This window comes from Elephas maximus, chromosome 25 (assembly GCF_024166365.1).
Source record: "Elephas maximus indicus isolate mEleMax1 chromosome 25, mEleMax1 primary haplotype, whole genome shotgun sequence".
In the NCBI taxonomy this organism is placed as follows: Eukaryota; Metazoa; Chordata; class Mammalia; order Proboscidea; family Elephantidae; genus Elephas; species Elephas maximus.
Window position 1 is genome coordinate 40,554,661 of NC_064843.1, and position 20,018 is coordinate 40,574,678.

The 20,018-nt window shown below is 46.3% G+C and overlaps 1 protein-coding gene across 2 annotated transcripts in view; it reads left to right on the forward strand.

Moving 5' to 3' along the window:
* The first annotated feature begins 596 nt into the window (after window positions 1-596).
* The window catches only part of STK35 (serine/threonine kinase 35), a 48,668-nt gene continuing 29,246 nt past the window's right edge, over window positions 597-20,018 (forward strand). For both annotated transcript variants that reach the window (XM_049869320.1, XM_049869322.1), the window contains exons 1-3: window positions 597-941; window positions 1,519-2,119; window positions 15,146-15,895. In XM_049869320.1, the coding sequence (XP_049725277.1) occupies window positions 636-941; window positions 1,519-2,119; window positions 15,146-15,858 (1,620 nt within the window). In that variant the 5' untranslated portion in view covers window positions 597-635 and the 3' untranslated portion in view covers window positions 15,859-15,895. The remainder of the gene's footprint in view (window positions 942-1,518; window positions 2,120-15,145; window positions 15,896-20,018) is intronic.

The window sequence follows — 20,018 nt, forward strand, 5'->3', positions numbered from 1 at the left end:
TAACCAAAAGGTCAGCAGTTCGAACCCACCAGGAACTCCTTGGGAACTCTATGGGGCAGTTTTACTTTGTCCTACAGGGTCGCTATGAGTCGAAATCGACTTGACAACAACGAATATATATATATATATATATACACATACATATGAGCACTGAGTTTTTTTTACATATATCTATAAAACACACACACATTTATATCCACACATGTACTGCATTTAGTCCTAACAACCCTGGAAGGTAAGGCCGAGTCTACCCATTTTGCAGAGCGAACCAAGGGCAATGGTTTGCCCGAGACGACTGGGCTAGAAGGCAGGGCGGAGATTCTAATCCAGTACAGGCGGTTGCCAAGGCCGAGCTACGAATCAATCAAACCGACCAATCCAATCACCCAATCGGTATTTATTAAGGCGCCTACTGCGTGCGGGCCCTATTCACGCCGCGCAGGCGAGAGGAGACGCCGCGCTGCGCAAGCAGCTGCGGAGGCCCATGGGCCGCGGCGCATCGCGGAAATTTGGCGCCCAAATTTCGTTGGTCGGGTGTTCCTGAGCGTTCTCGCCCGTGATTGGGCCCCGGCTGCGGCTGCTCCGTTGACCCCGGCAGGACTCCGGCAGTGCGGCGCTCGGCCGGCCTCCGGGGGATGGGCCACCAGGAGTCCCCGCCAGCCCGAGCGCCGGCGGGAGGTGCGCCTTATATAAAGGGGTTATGTAAAGGGCACAGCTGGCGCGAACACGTGGAGAGCCGCGGGAGCCTGGAGGCCCGCTTCCGCCCCGCGAGCGCCGCAGCCACCGCCGGTGAAGCAGCAGGAGCCGTCACGCGCCTAGCCCTGGCCACCGCGTCTCGCTCTGCTCAGTCCCGGAGGCGGCCCCGGCCGGGAACAGACCATCCCCAGGCGAGGACTCCAGGGGGGAAACGGGCCGCCCGGAAGTGGAGGGGTGCCGGCCAGGTAAGCGCGCGTGCCGCGGAGTAAAAGGAAGCGCCGCAGCCAAGGCTACCTTCGCCTTCTCGGGCGCCAGGGGAGGGGAAGCGGACTAGGCTTGAAGCCCTGGGCGACGCCAAACTTTCTTAGGCCAACTCCCTCCCCCCGCCGCCCTACGGGACTTGGGCGGATCTGCTGGGCTCCGCTCCAGCTTGATTCAAAGCACTGTTTACACCCCGGAAGGACACAGGGTGGGACGTGGGGAGGGGGAGCCCAGTGGTGACCAGGCGGGGAAAAAGACTTCAACGGTCCGAATCACCTCTTAAGGAGATTTTCTTAAATTGTGACGATAGCAGGTCATGTTTTTTTCTATTTCTACACCATAAATTGATTTAGAAAGCAGGGAGTTTTTGCTTTCCTTTCCGGTTCCACCTCTGAGCTGTTGCCCTGTGGTTCCGTCGCACCCGCTTACCCCCCCCTTCAATCAGCGGCGGTGGTTTCGGTCTTAAAGGGGCCGCGGCGGCCGGAGGCGGGACGCTCTGCGGCCTGAGCTCCTCGCCTCTCCGCCTCGGCCTGGTCGTTTAACCGATTCTTTGCCCCGCAGGTCGCAATCCAAGGTCTCGCACCTCCGCGTCCCGGGGCCGGACGGAGGGATGAGGCAGGGGGGGCCCGGGCAGCGCCGTTGCTGCTCCCCCCGCCGCCCGCAGCCATGGAAACGGGGGAGGAGGACGGCGCCCGCAGAGGTACACAAAGCCCCGAGCGGAAAAGGCGAAGCCCAGTGCCGCGGGCGCCCAGCGCGAAGCTGAGGCCGGCGGCGGCGGCCCAGGCCATGGATCCGGCGGCGGTCGAGGCCCCGGGCGAGGCCTACCTGGCGCGGCGGCGGCCGGAGGGCGGCGGCGGGTCGGCGCGGCCGCGCTATAGCCTTTTGGCGGAGATCGGGCGCGGCAGCTACGGCGTGGTTTACGAGGCGGTGGCCGGGCGCAGCGGGGCCCGGGTGGCGGTCAAGAAGATCCGCTGCGACGCGCCCGAGAACGTGGAGCTGGCGCTGGCCGAATTCTGGGCCCTGACCAGCCTCAAGCGGCGCCACCAGAATGTCGTGCAGTTTGAGGAGTGTGTCCTGCAGCGCAACGGGCTAGCCCAACGTATGAGCCACGGCAACAAGAGTTCGCAGCTTTACCTGCGCCTGGTGGAGACCTCGCTTAAAGGTAGGAGCCCGCGGGCCATGACGCCCACACAGGGCCTAGAGCCGCCGATCTCTAGATGGCCCGGCCCAAACTGCCCCCAGGACTCCTGGGCCCTAGTTCTGGTCCTGTCACCCATGGCCTGGACACACCCTCAGTGCCTCCTTTCCAGGCCCAGGCATTCGGGCTCTCCTCCCTTCTCAGGACCTGCAGTCAGTCCCCGGCCCAAATGTTAGCTGATATTTTCATAATAAGAGCTCATTAAGTGCTAATCATTGGCTTATTAAAGTGCTTAGTAAGTGTAAGCCATTGTTATCAAACGTCTAACACTTTTAAGATGAGTTGTAGGAGGGTGGAAGGGGTTGAGTTCTGAGTTGGTGAAAGAATTGCAGAGTCTCCTGGCTCTCTAGGGCCGCTTTTCTTTCACTCCCAAAACAAAACCAGTTTTGGTGGACCCACCCACACCCCCTCCCTGTCTGGGTCCAAATACCCAGACACCTTCCAGCTCCACTCCCAAAACTTTTGCTTCGTAGTCTACATTTTCCTCTGAGACCCTCACCCCTTCATCTTGAGGCAATCAAGCAACTTAGTTTCCAGGCAAGTCCTTTGGGGGCATGCAGACTAATAACCCCACAGGTGGGCTAGAGCTGTCACAGAACAAAACATCTCACATATTTTTCCTATGTCTTACTTTGTCGCTGGTAAGTGATTTAACTTTTAGGGAAAATGGAACTCAGGAAGGCAAGAGGACTTTCAGTCTTGGGAGAATTAATGATATTAGTTGAAGGGTTTTAACTGCAGTTAGGGAGTGCTCAGTACTCACTTGCCTTGTTCAGACTAGGAGTAGCTAAGGATCTGTTCAGAGAGGAGAGGGGGCAGTGGGCTAGAGAAGTTGAAGGAGGCTTCCTGAGGCAAAAGAATCCAGGGAAAAGGGAACTAATCTGAATCCCAGCTACGGCCTGAACACTATCCAAGATGTCTTACAGAAATGATTTTAGGTAATAATTTTAAAAGTAAACGTGACCCATTTCTATAAATGGATAAACTGAGGTAGAGAGAACATAACTTGATCAAGGTTAATCAACTTGTAAGGGAAGTCAGGACTGACTCAAGAAGCTGTACTCTTGGCTTCCTTACAACTTCTGATAGCTTACATGATCTGAACCCAGATCTGCCTTGATGCCTGAGTCCTTTCATAGGGGTAATGGTGCCCTCCCTACCCTGAGAATGAACTTGAATTGGTCTTTAAGAATGGGTGGGGTTTTGGGTGAGATTAGATAAGATAGTTTCCGGAAATCTTGTTTGGGGTTTTTGCCCAACCTTGCTTTTTAAGGTCCCACCAACTCATTCCCACAGAACGCCTTGTCCATTTCAGGCCACTTGCTGACCGGTGGATCACGGAACATGACCATTATCATCTGAGGTTCTTTTTTTTTTCCCACCAAAATAGAGTTCCACCTTCATTCCCATCCCTGCCCCTTCCATTCTGAAAAAGCCCACCCTCTCCCCAGGGTGAATGTATTTGTTTTGAAAAGATTCCCCAGGAGATACTTTTAATCTGTCTGTACTCTGGGAGCTCTTGGCTTATTCTCAGCCTTACCATTCTCAAACTTTCTCCTCTGCTATAGTTAATGAATGGCCTGGACTTCCATATGAAGGACTTCCTTGGGGTGTGGGAATTGGCTTTGCCTAATGCTCCTCTTCTGTATTTTTTTAATGCTCCTCTGCTATCTTCAGTTTAGTGTTGCCAATCTTGAAACTTCAACTTGAGTTTGAAGCCCTCACTCCTCCTACATGTAAATACTATTCAAACTTCCTTCACATGTAGACTTTACCACAACTCCACAGTAAACAGTGGCAGCATAGCATTCTGGTTAACATGGATTTTAGGGTTAGACCTTCAGTCAGTGAACTGACTGCATGAGACATGGGGCAAGTTGTTTACTTTTATTTGTAAGATAAGGGCAAATAGTACCTATATCATAGGGTTGCCGCTGCTGCAGGTGCTTATTGACACTTACTAAATTCAGTAAGGAGGAAGTTATTGCCTCACTAAGTTTAGGCTTCATTCTGAAGCCTCTTCCATCACCCCCTTCCAGATTCACAGTATTCTTATTCCACTTTCCCAAACTTGTTTGACAGGAGGGCACATCCTATTCTATGGAATGCCCACCAGCATTCTGCAGGGGGGCTGTTCTCACGCAGCATCAAGTGACATATTCTCCCTTTGCAGACTAAAACTGAGGCCTAGAGAAAGGAAATATTTTGCTTTAGGTCACATACTGAGTATATCCCTTTTAGTTGTTTGGAGTTTTAAAAATGTTTGAGCTTCTACTATGGTTGGGTAATGTTCTGGGCTTGGAGGTAGAGCAGCAAACAGGCGTTGCCACTGCTTGTGGAACTGACTGACATTGAAGCTTGCATGTAAAGTGTGGATTTATCAAGTGGTAAATGTTGTTAGGTGCTGCCGAGTTGACCTTGTGTACAGCAGAACGAAACAGTGCCTGGTCCCGCGCCAGCCTTAAAATCGTTGTTGTATTTGAGACCATGGTTGAAATTGTGTCAGTCCACCTCGTTGAGGGTCTTCCTTTTTTGCTGACCAAGCATGAGGTCCTTCTCCAGACACTAGTCCTTCCTGACAACTCGTCCGAAGTATGTGAAACAGAGTCTCACCATTCTTCTAAGGAACATCCTGGCTGTACTTCTTCCAAGACAGATGTGTTTGTTCTTCTGGCAGTCCATGGTATATTCAGTGTTTTTTGCCAACACCATAACGTAAAGGCATCAATTCTTCTTTGGTCTTCCTCACTCATTGCCCAGCTTTTGCGCGTATATTAGGTGATTAAAAATACCATGGCTTGGGTCAGGCCCGCATTCGTCCTCAATGTGACATCTTTGCTTTTTAACACTTTAAAGAGGTCTTTTTTAGCAGATTTGCCCAATGTGATGCATCTTGACTGCTGTTTCCATGGGCATTGATTGTGGATCCAAGTAAAATGAAATTCTTTACAACTTCAGTCTTCTCTGTTTATTGTGATGTTGCTTATTGGTCCAGTTGTGAGGATTTTTGTTTTCTTTATGTTGAGGTGTAATCCATACTGAAGGCTGTAGTCTTTGGTCTTTATCAGTAAATGCTTCAAGTCCTTTTCACTTTCTGCAAGCAAGGTTGTGTCATCTGCGTATTGCAGGTTGCTGAAATCTGTCCACCCTGGGTGGCCCTGCTGGTTTTTAAAATACCAGTGGCACAGCTTCCAGCATCACAGCAACACGCAAACTACCACAGTACAAAAGACTGACAGATGAGTGGTGGTAAGTGGTAAATAGACCATCATTTTTCTTTAAGTGGAGTACAAAGACTCACAGTACCCTGCTTGTAAGTTTTCCTGACTTAAGCGTTCAAATTTAGCAGTCTTCGTCTGTCCTAGGTCCCGGGTCTATGCATGCTGATACCATTCAGTAATGTCAGAGCTGGATGGCGTCTTAGGAATAATCTTATTTAACTCTGTCATTAAACAGAAAAGTTCTTTACAAGCACCCTTTGCCCAGTCTTCTGCAACCTAGAACGATTTTGAAGTAGAACAAAAAGTACTGTATTACACTTGCCATTAAGGCTCGGCTCACCCAAATCCACATACTCATATTCCTACTGTGGTGTTGGGGGCAGAAGGATACTGTTTGTTGTGAAGGAACTTACATTTGAAAAGTTTGGGGTTGTGTAGATGACTTATATGCTATTCAAGGTCACTGGAGGAAGTGGCAGGTTGGTTCATTAACAAGAGCTTTGTACAGAATTAAGAGAGAATCTGGAGAAGGCAGCCTTGACCAAAGGGTCCCTCGGGCCATGAATAGATGGAGAAGAGAAAGTGGAACCTCTTTCACCATTGGGCCAAATAGAGAGTATTTTCCACCTTCAGCCTCAACTCTCTGTTGAATACACAAGAGGCATTTGTATAGTCTCAGCAAATTTTTTGATATATAAATAATCCAGTATCAAAAAGAAAAGGGAAGCTTCTTGAAATACTGGTCTTGGTCTTATTTACCTACGATAGACTTCTATGTCTTGTGCCCTTCTTCCTCTCTGAACATAGACCGGACAAGTCGTACCCAGAAGCAGTATGTAGCAAGTGGAAACTCTAGACAGTCAAAAGAGGTCTTAGGTTTCTGCTAGGTCCTTGTATTTCACAGGGAAGGAAGCTGAAGACCAGAAAAGGTACGGGACTTCCTCCAGATGAGTTAGAGGCAGTACTCAGACCAGCCTCCCAGGCTTTTTAAAAGCAGATTATCAATCCTATAAGTTATTTTGTTGGTTTTGATGTGTTTAACTTTTAAGAACTTTTGTTCAACTAAAAATGAAGGGTTAAGGCATCAGCAGTTTGCCTTTATCCCCTTGTTTCCATTGCTAAAGGACATTGTCCTCACCCACGTAAGTCAAAATTCGCTTAGAAGGCAACAGGCAAGCCCGAGCTGATTGTCAAGCTCAGAAATTCTGGCGCTGTCTAACTTAAACACTGATCATTCTGACACATGGCAGCAAGTGAGGACCAAAAAAAATCCAGAGCAGTTCTATCTCATGAAACTGAATAAGTAGAAAGTTTGGAAGAGCTAGGAGCCTAGCTTATTGCTGACTTGGTAAGATACTTCTTCTGCATTGGCTATTGTTTGATGTTTGCTATACTGAGATACTATTTGGTGGCTTGAGTTGGGTGGGAACCTCGGGTGGACGGTGCTTGAGATGGGAGGTGTCTGCCTGTGGGCCAATGCTGAGTGGCCACTGTGAGCCAGGCACTCCCCGCAGAAGAGGCTGCACAAGTTTCCCTCACGAGGTGCGTAGAAGACACATGCCCAGATGACCACAATGCAAGGTCACAAGTGGTGGCCATCCTAGAAAGCAGCACAGGGTTGTCTCCAGGAGTTTAGTTAGAGGTGTGAGGAAGCAACAGAATGTAATCAAGCAAGGCTTCCTCGAGCAGGTGGAATTGGACCTAGTCTCAACAAATAGACTTTGAAACACAGAGAGAAAGCTAATGTGGGGAGGGAGACTACGGTCCTAGCAATGAGTTGGCAGACTCCCCCAGGCTTATTGAGTGCCTGCGAAAACCTCGGGGCATAGGGCAGGGCAAGGCCATCCCTGCCTGTGCCCCTAGAGGGCAACTCTGAATTCTCTGCTGTAGGTTGGGGCCTGAATGTTTAGCGAACCCCTTAGTAAAGAGCCAGAGAGCTGGATGGTGCTCTTTGGCTACCCTGACATAGATAAGAGGTAGCGTCAGGGCCCGGTAACTAACAGGAAAAAATAAAACGCTGGGCTTGGAGGCAAAAGTCCCAGGTTCACCTTGTTAATAAGAGTTAAAACTTGCTGATTGCTCTGGGCAATCAGCTGTTCTAAAGGTTTTATTTTTAGTCCTCGCAACCACCTTTTAAAATCAGTACTGTAATTATCTTTCTTTTATAGATGAGGTGACTGAAGCACCAAGGTTTACAAAATGGCCCGATGTGAAACAGCTACGCAAACAACAGCCAGATTCAAGCCTAGGCATTCTAACTTGAGTTTACTCTCTGAGCCACTGATGCTCTGTTGGGACAAGTAGCTTAACTTCTGGGTTTCTCTGTTTTTCTTGGTTGCAAGATGGGCATAATTATATTTTACGCTGCATTTATAAAACTCAGGAGGGCTGATAGAGATGAGGATAGTTGAGATACTAACCAGCAACCACTTATTTTTAATGGTGTATTCATCAGTTCTGTGGCCCTTATAATTTCTGCTGGTACTTTCCCAGTGTCTCAGCTGCCAGGGAAAGGAGCTGCCTCCTTTCTAACCTATTCGAATGCCTTGTGGCTACCATGAAGACCTCTCTTTTGCTACTGACCAACCGATTGCACCTTCCTTCTGTGTGCATTGAGGATTTTAGATGCCAGCCCCAGGAGGTAGAAACAATCCTTATATGAGAGCTTTGGTTAATTGGGGTTGTATTGGGTAAGACCTTTGGTAGTGCAAAGTCTTGAGAAGAGCTTAGCTTTCTAGTACAGCATCGGTTCATTTTCAACTCAAATTCAGCCTTTAGTGATTTCCTTAGAGCCAGGAGACCTTCTTAGTGACTCAATTCTAGATCCCTTATCTGTCCACGGTTGTCTTAAACCTATGTATTCTGCATTCCCTACTGCCAGGACTTTCCTTGTTCTTTCTCTTTTTTTAAAACCTCTCCAGCTAACGAGTTCTCATCTTGATTCATTTCACCCAATTTGTGAGCACCTACTGTGTGTGAGGTGTGCTGTGGGGAACCCAGAGACTTGATCTGCCCCACTGTGAGTGCCAAGTCTGGTGGGAGGATGGATACAGTACAAAAGCTGCTGCTTCACTGCAGCTGAGAGGTGCTCTGGGGGAAGTAGTTGCTAGGAATGTGGACGAAAGTTGGAGGAGGGAAGGATGAATTGTTAAAGGGTAAGTCAGAGAAGACCCTGGGAAGAGGTAAGGCTTAGGTGTATGGCAAAGCCCAGAACATACAGAAAGAGAAGGTTGAGCTGGGATTGGCATGGGTTACTCCCACTCCGCATGGCCAGTAGACTCTGTGTTTTAACAAGATCCCTGTGGTGTTCCAAGTTGTAATAGCTGGCCTTTCATAGTATTTTCACATTCAGCCTTATTTAATCCCCTCCCCTGTGATGTTGGTTTGGTGCTTTTTTGTGACCTAATGTTACAGACCAGAAAATCAAGCTCCATCAAGGTCAAGTGACTTGTCCAGTACCACACTTAATGAAGGGTAAGGGTCTAGATTTACATCCAGGTGCTCTCTCCACTTCCCATGTTCTTGACACGCTGTGTTATGGCCATATTGGACAACTGCCAGGAGTGTCCAGAGACCTTAACATAATTAACACCTAGTAGTTGTCTGCTGAGTCTCCCTCCAGGCACAGTGCAAGGTGTTTCATGTCACAATTAAGTCTTACAACAGCCCAGCGATGTAGGTGTTTATTCCCAGTTTATGAAAAATGAAACAGATTTGTGGGGTCTTAGAAGTTTGTCCAGGCTCACATAGCCATGTAGGTGGAAGAATGGGGGTGATGCTGACCCCATAGCCGTTTTTCTTTGTAATATGTCTGCATGTTCATAATTGGCCTCTCGGCCTCTGTAGGACACTCCCTCTTTCCCTGCCAGCTGCTGCGACAGGTCGACTCCCTAGAGCACAGTGACATTTGACTGGTCTCATGAAGTGCTGGGAACACATCCTGCAGTGTTGATGCCGTACTCAGCCTCCTTAGTAACATGACACAGCCCAGGATCACTTTCTGGGACTAGGAGCTTGGTCTGTATCCTCATCTTCCCTTGGGAAGACACGCCGACGGGTCTTTGGTCCGCGCCTCTCAGGACTGATCTTCAGCTGAGCCGCTTCTTTACAGACAGTGTTTTACTGTACAGTTCTTAACCAATCAAAAACAAGAATGGCTATAGCCATAACTTACTCAACCTTCGTTTTTCTGGGTTCCCCTCTAATCTTTTTTCTTAAAGTCTGTAATTTTATATTCTACTTTTTTTTTCCCCACTTCACATTAAAACATGCTTATGGCATGTTATGTGATCTGTACTTTTTTGACTTTCTATTTAAGTAAATTTTTGTTGTAGTGTAGCAATACCATAATTAACCGTTCCCTGTTCTTGGACACTTAAATTGTTTCCAGTTCTTCACTTCTACTGTACTGTATGGGAGACCAGTTCTGGGTGTTTTTGGTGTTGGTGGTGGCTTTTGTTTTGTTTTGTACTCTTAGAATAAGTTCCTGGGGTGGAATTCTTGTGTCAAATGGATTGAGCATTTTTAAGACTTGCAATACATATTGCTGAATTGTTTTCCAAAAGAGTTGTCCTGTTTGTGCTGTCATTCCAGTCCCACTGAAGTAAACGGTAATCTGCATGTCGTGTGGGTAGAACGGCAACGCTAGGGACTTGATGAACATTTAACTCCTTGGGGCATACCTGCGAGTCTGCTTACAGGGAGCTCATGTCAGAGTGGGAAATAAAATATCCAGGTGTTAAATTCTGCTGCTGGTGCTGAAAAGCAATAGTAGAGCATCAGAGCTAGGAATTCAGGCTGTGGAGACTCCTGAGCCCTGCCCTTAACTAGCTGTGAGGCCATATTTAACCGTCTGAGTTTCAGTTTTCTGACCTGTGAAAGGGGATAATAGTACCTGCCTCATCAGGTTGTTGTAAGGGTTAAATAATGAATTAATCTCACAGGCACTTTACAAACGCTTATTAACTGTCATTGAAAGGAATTATCATCTAAATAAGTAGGAGCTCGGAGTAAGAAGAGAAGATTGGATGGAGTACACTCTGAATTTGTCGTTTATACATATGACATGTGATGAGTTCCTAAATGTGATTGATTTTAAACCTCCCAAACCTTTCTGCCATCTCCTTCTCCTTTGCCAGCAGTGCCTGCCTTGCTAGCCCTTACTTTCCTGGGTTTCAGGACCTCCTGATGGGTCTCCTGGTTGCTAGTCTGTCTTCCACCTGTCTTCAACTCCTCTTGCCCCAGAGGGAACTTGTTTCATTGATTCTAAGACATGCTTTTTCACATGTTAACATCTTAGAAATCAGAAGTTGACTTAGTCAGTAGTATGTCATAGTTTCGTCAACAGCCTGTATGTCTTCAAACTGATGCTTTCATAGATTCTGTGATAATATGAATACATCAAGAACTTAATTACTTCTCATTTCTTTTAGTCTAAAGTCAGGTCTTTAGTTTACATACATCTCTACAATCCCAGCTTCCCCTCCAGCCCCATTTCTACCCATTTCCTGCTGCTTCTCTTCTGTTGACCTCAGACCTGCTCACACTGCTCTGTGCTTGTGGGCTCCCTCTCTCCATCCTGGGAGACCCAGCTGAAGGGCCACTCTCGTAGTTATTAACTTGCTTTCTCTCATCCTGCACCCCCCACCCCCGGCAGAACTGTGTCCTATTCCTTGTTCTCATAACAGTTGTCATTCTGTACCTAAATACCAGAAGCCTTTACAAGGGCAGAGACTCGTAACTCACTTCTCATCTCTGTCTGACAAACAGTGCATGTTCAGGAAGTGTCTGAAGAGAATTGACTAGAACCTGAAAATCTGATTTCTGAAGGAGGCTTGGGAATAGGCTTATAAATGTCTTTTCCTGGAGGTGCCTGTCTTACCAAAGCTCTTGCAGTGTTATCCTTATGCTGAGCCTACTGGGTTCGAGTCTCTGAATAAAGCAGGCCACATTTTATTGGGATACTTCAACACTACTTTTATTTCCATAGTAATAAAACTTTAGACCCCTGCTTGATTTTTCTCAGCATTTTTTCTATTTACCTGTGAACTGTGGCATATGGTATATTTTGAAGTATAGAACTTATTTCCTGGTCTCCTGGCTATCAGATTTGAGGGAGAGGTAGTAAAACTACCTCGAGGGTGGGCCTCCTGTGCAAACTTAGGCCTCTGTGAACTAGGAGACTGTGTTGCCTGTTGGGAGGACTTGGCTGTGGAGGCTCATATCCACCCAGCCACTCATGGCAGTGGTCTTGGGTAAGTTATTCTTTCTCAGCCTTAGTTTTCCCACCTATAAAACAGAGTCCCTGGTGAAACATACCAGCATTTTTCATGGTTAAGTAGAAGAGTTAAACCATGGGCTACAAATCAGAATATATGATCTTGTTGAATAAAAACTAAAATAGATACAAGACTAGGCCTTGATTGGTCCGAGGAGAGCAGTTACCTGGGAGGTCAGGCAAGTGTAAAGTAGGGGACGTTCAGGCTGAGCCTTACAGGGTACCTTCAGCTGCACCTGCAGAGGGAATGTTTTAGATAGAGGGATCACCCCAAATAAAAGACAGTGGCTGGCCTGACTAATACATGGGTTTTAGCAGTTAAAGCCTGGCAAGTGGGATATCTTAGAGGGGGATCGTGCACCTTTCATTTTTCAATCTAAATTTCACCGACCCTTGTGTAGGCTTGGGCATTTGTCAATTGTATCCATCTTTTGCCTAATACGAGAGCTGTATTCTGTGACCTTTGGCACTTAAGATTTTTGAAATCAGTGACTTCCTAAGACTCAGTTTGAGGGGAGGGAATGGTGATGTTAGTAGTGGCCAGTGAGTGATTCCCTCAACGGACTTTACACTGTGCAAAATGTCTTTCACATCTGTGACTTAATTCACAGTAATCATGTGGTGTGGGTGTCATTCTCTCATTCGATAGACGAGAAAACTGAGGCAACAAAAAGACTAAGGCCCTGAGAAGTTCAGGGATTTGCCCAAGATTCTAGCCATCTTTCCCCATACTCACTGTCATGTTTTCCTTTTAACTGAGAAGCCACCAACAACCCAGCAGGCAGAGTTGGGACCTGAACCCAGACTGCTTGCCTTCTGGTCTGCACTCTTGCTGTTACTTCACCCTGGCTTGCCTTTCCACACAGGCACATCAGATGCCTGGTACAGCCGAGGCACTGTCCACAACTCCCCCCTCGCTCTTGCTGTGAGGCAGCTGATAGGCCCGATAGGCAATGTGCCCAGAGGAAAAGGCTGGAATTCTGACTTGCATCTTCTGTTGTCTAGTGGGCAGCTGGGGACTCCAGTGTAAAAACACATGCTCCAGCTTCTCAGGAAGTTGATTTTATGAAATAAGCCGAAGGCCCTGGCCTATGCAAAGAAATACTTTTGTCTCTGGGACAAATAGCAGCTTTCCCCAGTTTTCCATTCTGTCATGCTCACCAATGCTGTGTCTGGTTCTGAGAATGCTTCTTCCTGTCCAGTGTTTTCCTTTCAAGCAACAGCCCCCTCCCTTAGTGTCTCCTGAGCTTAGCTCACTTCCCCCAGAGCAAGCTCCTCAGGCCAGGGGTCCCATCCACCCCACCCACTCACTAATGTAGGGCACATTTTTATCCATTTTTCCCTTTCCCTGGAATCTCATAACCTAGACTTACACTATGCAGTCTGTTTTGCAGACTTGTTGTCTTTTTAACTTAAGTTGCCATAGTTACCAGCTTTGTAAATAAAATAATCATCGTTCCCTACCCCTTACCTCCCACCGAAAGTTTCATGTTTTCTGGTGAGGCTTTTCCGAAAAGAATTTGATGGCTTTTTTATCTTTTCCTTTCTGTCTCTACCACCAGTAAACATTTCTTGCTTTGGTTTTTTATGGGTCTTTAGATTCTAGATGGGTTTGGGCTTCTGATTGCTGCATCATTTTGTAGTGCCATTAGGTAGAGAGCCTCTGCCCACTCGGAGCCATTGACCTAGAAAGAGGATTATGAGAGAACAACTGATTTTAAAAGCCCATCTGCTCTAAACTGGTTCTACCTGTATTATTTGACTGTGAGTAATACAAACAAACACATTATATAATTGCAGGGGAAGTGAGGGCTGTCAGATCGTGGTCAGAAACCCAAAGCTTTTGCCCTTGTCCGTCATGTCATTTTCTTGGCTCCATCTACAACTTCCAAACCACTGGCTTTGATAGGCTGTGTGCCTGGTAATTTCAGGTACATTGGAATGCCATCCCGATCACTAGTTCTCTTTGTAATAAAGTAGAGTAAATGACTTATAAAAGGGGCCCTCTGGCGGTGTCCATAGGAGGAGGTGCTGACCTCATTTTTGGTGGAATGGAGACACCATCTTGTCTTCTGGCCCTGGCTCAGTCAGGACTAATCCACGTGACCACCCAAGGTGAGTCCCTGCGCTCGCAGACCCAGTCTTCATCAGCAAGATGAGACATCTGCCTACTTACACTTACCTTGTGGGGTGGTTGTAATTGTCACATAACCTCTGTGTAAGAGTTCAGTGTGCTGTTAGTTGCTTTCTAAAGAATATTGGGACTTGATTGGAGATGCCAGTCACAGCTTTTCTGGAGTCTCTCGTTCAAAAGGAAAGGCTTTTGGAAAGGCATATCTGGAGTTTCAAGCCCACATAACTTGATTCCACCTTATGCTTCCTACTTTGGACTCCACTGTTCCCTCACGGCCTCCTGTCTATATCTCTCTGGTCCGTTTCTTCTTATGTCTCATTATCCGTTTCATCTTTTGCTCCAGAATTCCCTTCTTGCTTCTCCTTGCTGATTCACTTCCTCTCCTTCAAAGGGTAACTCAAGTGCTGCCCCTTCTGACTCCTGCACCCCTGGCAACTCCTGCCCACTCTTCACTGTTAGTAGAAATTTACCTTGGTGCCAGGCATACAACCACTGATTACATGTCAGCTTGTGATGGTTGCTGTTGTAGATATCTGTTATCTTCTTGAAACAAAGCTTCGTAGAGATGGGTGGATGTGATATGTACCTGGGTTAGCAAAAAATACTCATGAGTTAGAGTGTGTCTCTGAAAAAGACAAAGAAAATTCTGGTGCTATTCTTGGTGCAGTAACAAGAATCATTATACAGGTCAGGGAAAAGGGGGAGGAACGTCATTTGCCTGGCTTGGAGTAATAGTGAGTGATGCTAGTAACGTACGTTTGTACAGTCCTTTACTGCCACAGCCTTTTCACATGCTTTGCCTTGTTTCATCTTCCCAGCAGCTTAGGGAGGTGTGGGTGGTATGATGCTGCCTGTTGGGAGACCATATAATGAACCAAAAGACTTCACATTCAACTGGATTCGAATCTTTTAGATCTAAGTCTGACCCTCAGGTTCTTCATTTTGTAAGATTGGGATATTTCCTCCTTCACAGAGTGGTGATAAAGTCTTCACCGAACATAAAGTGCGAATGCAGGCACTTATTAAGTGGTTATGCATGACCATTTATAGGTGAAACAGCAGAAATATAAGCAAAGGAGAACTAAGTCACAGTAAAACCAGAGTTCCCACCTAGGCATTTTTAATTCTAAACCCCAGGTGCTTAACACCAGTCCCTGCTGCCTGTGTCATATCTCGACACCCTCTGTGTGAGTGAGAGAAGGGCCCAAGTGTGTAGAGTTGGGTCAGTGCCAGTTGTGCTGGTCTTAGAGTAATTGTCTACCACCACCATCACTGCCTTTAATACACTGCATTCCTTTAGTCTAAAAGTGGTGTGAATGAGTCCATCTCAAACGCTTTCCTGTCTTCTTTTCATTTAGGGGAAAGGATCCTGGGTTATGCTGAGGAGCCCTGCTATCTCTGGTTTGTCATGGAGTTCTGTGAAGGTGGAGACCTGAATCAGTATGTCCTGTCTCGGAGGCCGGACCCAGCCACTAACAAAAGCTTCATGCTACAGCTCACGAGCGCCATAGCCTTCTTGCACAAAAACCACATCGTGCACAGGGACCTAAAGCCAGACAACATCCTCATTACAGAGCGGTCTGGCACCCCCATCCTCAAGGTGGCAGACTTTGGACTAAGCAAGGTCTGTGCTGGGCTGGCCCCCCGAGGCAAGGAGGGTAATCAAGACAACAAAAATGTGAATGTGAATAAGTACTGGCTGTCCTCAGCCTGCGGCTCAGACTTCTACATGGCCCCTGAAGTCTGGGAGGGACACTACACAGCCAAGGCTGACATCTTTGCCCTAGGCATTATCATCTGGGCAATGATAGAACGAATCACTTTCATTGACTCTGAGACCAAGAAGGAGCTCCTGGGGACCTACATCAAACAGGGGACCGAAATTGTCCCAGTTGGTGAGGCGCTGCTAGAAAACCCAAAGATGGAGTTGCACATCCCCCAGAAACGCAGGACTTCCATGTCTGAGGGGATCAAGCAGCTCTTGAAAGATATGTTAGCTGCTAACCCACAGGACCGGCCTGATGCCTTTGAACTTGAAACCAGAATGGACCAGGTCACATGTGCTGCTTAAAATTCAGGGCGAAGCATCTTGGGTGTTTTTAAATTAGGTGAGTACTTGCCTTTTATTCTACATGTGCACTCACTAAACTGGGTTCTTCATCCTGGGCCCTGGGACTGGGCCCCATCAAGCTGGGAGGAAATGCACGGCTGAAGGGAACTCAGTGCTGATTAGCAAAGATCCCCTCTCCCCCATCCCTCAAGTCTCGACGAGGAGATATTTAGGATTATTTGAGTATAAGTTGGAAAGCCTAGAGAAGTCTTCTGAGAGGAGGTTGCATTTGAGCTGTGTCTGTTATTTTTCTTAGAAATACTTTTCTGATGCTCAAATAATAAATGCTCACTGTAGAAATGTGCAGAAGAGGTACAGGCACTTTCTCAGAAAAGTTGTCTCTCTACTCACTTACCTACTTCATAGGTCAGTTCATAGGTAAGTGCAGTTTTGTTTCCTCTTTTCACCCAACACTACCCTGAGCATCCCCCCATGTCATTATTTCTTTGAAAGAATGGCTTTCAATGATTGTGTAATATTCCATTGTATGTACTACCATGTAACCATTCTCCTACTTTTTGATAACATTTTGGTAGCAGATTTTAAGTATTATGAAGGATGTATTAGTGCATATTCTTATATGGAAATCTTTGCTTATGTAATGGATTTTTCGTGGGCTTTCATTTGTTCTAGGCCCTGGGGTGAAGGTGGTGAGCAAAACCAGAAACTTTCCCCGTCCTTTGAATTTTGCAGTTTAGCTGGGAAGACAAACATTAATCCATATTTATCATAGTTGTTTTATAATGAAAAAGAAGAGGTATTAAGGGAAATTAATTTTCAGAGGATACTCTCTAGAGAAAGTGATAATAAACTAAAACTTGAGGACAATTAGGGACTTGGGGACCGGGGAGAGCTTTTCAGGCAGAAGGACTAGCCTCTGCAAAGGACCTGATGCCACTGGGAGCCTAGCACATCTGAGAGACCAGACTAGTAAGGAATGTAGACATGGGAGATCAGGGAGCACAGGATCCTGCCAGGCTGAGGGAACCAGTGTGCCCAGAGGTTGAGGTGGGAAATTCAAAGATGAACACTATGAACAGCAGCAGTGGTCAGACCAGAGTCTGAGGTGTGAGAAAGGGAGATAAGGTCAGAAATGAGGTGGAACATGGAATCCTGGAATTTGGCTTTGACTTAGCCATTTGGGAGCCATCTGAGGGCCAGAGCAGAAGGATGATAGGACAGCTCTTGCATCATTAGGAAAACCATTGGTCTTTCAGTATATACGAGCTGTATTAGAAGAAAGTTTGTGGACTGGGAGACTCATTTTTTTATTCACACTAGCCAAGAGATGTTGTGGAAGTTGCATAGCACTGAGAATAGAGGAATGCCTGGATCTTCTGGGAGAAGCATTGGCAAGACAACTGGCTAGATGTGGAAGGTAGAGGAAGAAAAGTAATGGACGTAGTGGGCTAGTGTGTTAGTCAGATTTGAATTGTTTTCCTGAACAAGGATCCCCAGCCTTGTTTTGTAGAAAGGGAAAGGAAAAGAACATTGACCACCGTATATGCTAGGTATTTCCACACGTACCATTTTGTTTCATCTTTACAACACTGCAAGGAGCTCAGTCATTTTCCTCAGTGATCCTACCTAATTTAAGGTCACATGTATCTTACTCATGCCTTCCTCCTCCTTCCCATATCGTATATGGCAAGCTGGAAATAAGCCAAAGCCTGGAGATGAGGTGATGGGGAGTAATGGTGAGCCCAATGGCCACAAAGAAGGAGCCTCGGGATCCCATCAGGAACAGGACCCTCTGTCACCTAGGTGGCCTTTTCTTTCAGCACCCTCAAATTTCTAGTTAGAATTGGTTAATAAAGTTGACCTGGGTTACATCTATCGTGTTCTTAGTGAATTTATGAACTGAGTTGCTAGGTTTAATTCTTCCATTCTGCAAACATTTATTGAGTACCTTCTATGTGCCGAGCCAACTTGTCCAACTGCCCAGTGAGTGAGAAAATCGTACCCCAAAGATTTGGGGTAGTACCATGTTAAGAAGCCAGAAACGGTGGACTCAGCAGTGTTCTAATTGTATTTTGTGCTGTCACTTCCCATTCTATCTCATCATCTCCGCTTTCAAAAGACCTAGAATTGGAGTTTGCCCTAGAGTGGGAAGAAGTTACCATTCAAAGAGGGGCCTGAATTTGAGTTAAGATTATGGGGTTACCACAACTAAATGAGACCAGGGCTCCCATTTGGACCTCTACATTGGGATACATGCTATTTTACAGGGTAAAGTTCTAGCTAAATAGGAGTGGTTCCTTTGTCTAGGAAAAATGGGGTGACTTGAGAAGAGAGGAGAAAAGATTAGGAACTTGGTTACTGGTAAGTGTCTCAGGCTGTTTGGTTAATTCATTTTGTGGCTCTGACAGTTAATCACTATAGTACCTGGTCAGTTGGTACCAGTTTAGCCTATCTGATGCTGTCCTAGCTGGGCACCTAGAATTGTGGGTCTGTATGACAGGGAGCCATACTTTGTGGTGTCAGAAGCTTTAAGCCAGTTGTGGTGTAAATGAACTGTACCTGGCACTTCGTAGAATCAGAGGCTTGAATTGGGAGGGATCATTGACCAATCCTCCCACCCCCAGCAGGCTTTTTAGATGGAGAAACTAATTCCATTTATTCATTCAACATTTTATTGAGAAACTATTGGCCAGATATTGTTTTAGGCATGGAAGATGAATTAGCAAACAGAATACAAAAATTCTCGCCCTTGTAGAACATCTTCTGGGGAGACAATTAACATGAGTAAATTATTTTAACATATTAGAACGTAGTTAAGTGCTATGGGTGGTGGGGGCGGGAAGTGTAGGGTAGGGTAAAGGAGGGAGAATGCTGGAAGGTAGGTGATGGAAGTATTTTACTTTTAAATAGAAGAGATCAGGGCAGGTCTCCTTGAGACAGTGACATTTGAGTAAAGGCTAGGAGCTTGAGGAAGTGAGTCATGAGGGTTTCCCAGACAGGGAACAGTCAGTATATTGGCCTGGAGTCTGGAGCAGAATGAACAAAGAGAGTATAGGAAAAGAAGCTAGAGAGGTAACTAGGAGTCAGTTAGGTAAAGGAGTTTAGGTTTTATTCTTGGGTGAGATAGGAAGTCATTGTTGTCAGTTGTGTGGTACCTGATCTTTTGAAAGGATAACCTTAACTGCTGTGCTAAGAATAAACTGTAGGGGGTAAGGGTGGAAGTAAGGGGATAAAATGGGAGGCTACCGTAATAATCCAGATGAGATCATGGTGGCTTGGGAGGGAGGTGATGATTGGATTTTGGGTGTGTTTCGAAATCGGCCAACAGGACTTCCAGCTGGACTGGATGCGTGGGGTAAAAAAGAAAAGGATCAAGGATGACTCCAAGGTTTCAGCCTAAGCAATTGGAGATAGAGTTGCCATCAGGTGAGTTGCGGGGAGGCATAAGTTTGGCTGGAGAAAGTTAGGTTTTAATCATCTGCAAGTTATAATGCCAATTTAGAATCCAGGTACAGGTGTAGAGTAGGCGGTTGGATGAATTTGGAGTCGAGAGGTAGGGTGTACAGCCTTGCATGTTTATAGTAAACACACTTGGACCAGCATAATAAAGAAAAACCCAATAATGTAGGATTGTGGCTTTCAGAGCAAGGTTTAAGTCAGGGCTAAGTGATTTTGTTTTTTTTTTTTTTTTTTTGTAAAAGTGGGCTGGAAAGATGGGATTCCCCTGAGAAACTCATGGCCTAGTGGAAAGTGTAGTTCCAGGACCAACAGGCCAGGAATTGAGTCCCATTTCTGTGGTTTACTGGCTCTGTGACTTTGAACAAGTTATTTCACCTCTCCAGGTCTTGGTTTTATTATCTATAAAATGGAGTAGATCACATTTATCTTATTGACATGATTGGGAGAATCACAAGAGGTTGTGGCTCTGAAAGTGCCCTATATAAACTGTTTAAAGTAAATGTAGAATTTGTTTAGATACACACTTTGGCCTGAGGTGGAAGTGTCACCTTGTCCTCCATTCCCCTCTGAAGACCGTGGCCGTTAGTAGCCTGGCCTCTGAGAATTCCCAAATAGCTTTTCTTTTAAAACAAAAGCTGTACTCAGCCCTGCTCAATGTCTTGTCATCCCTCCATAGCACCCCCCCTCCACGTTATCTATTT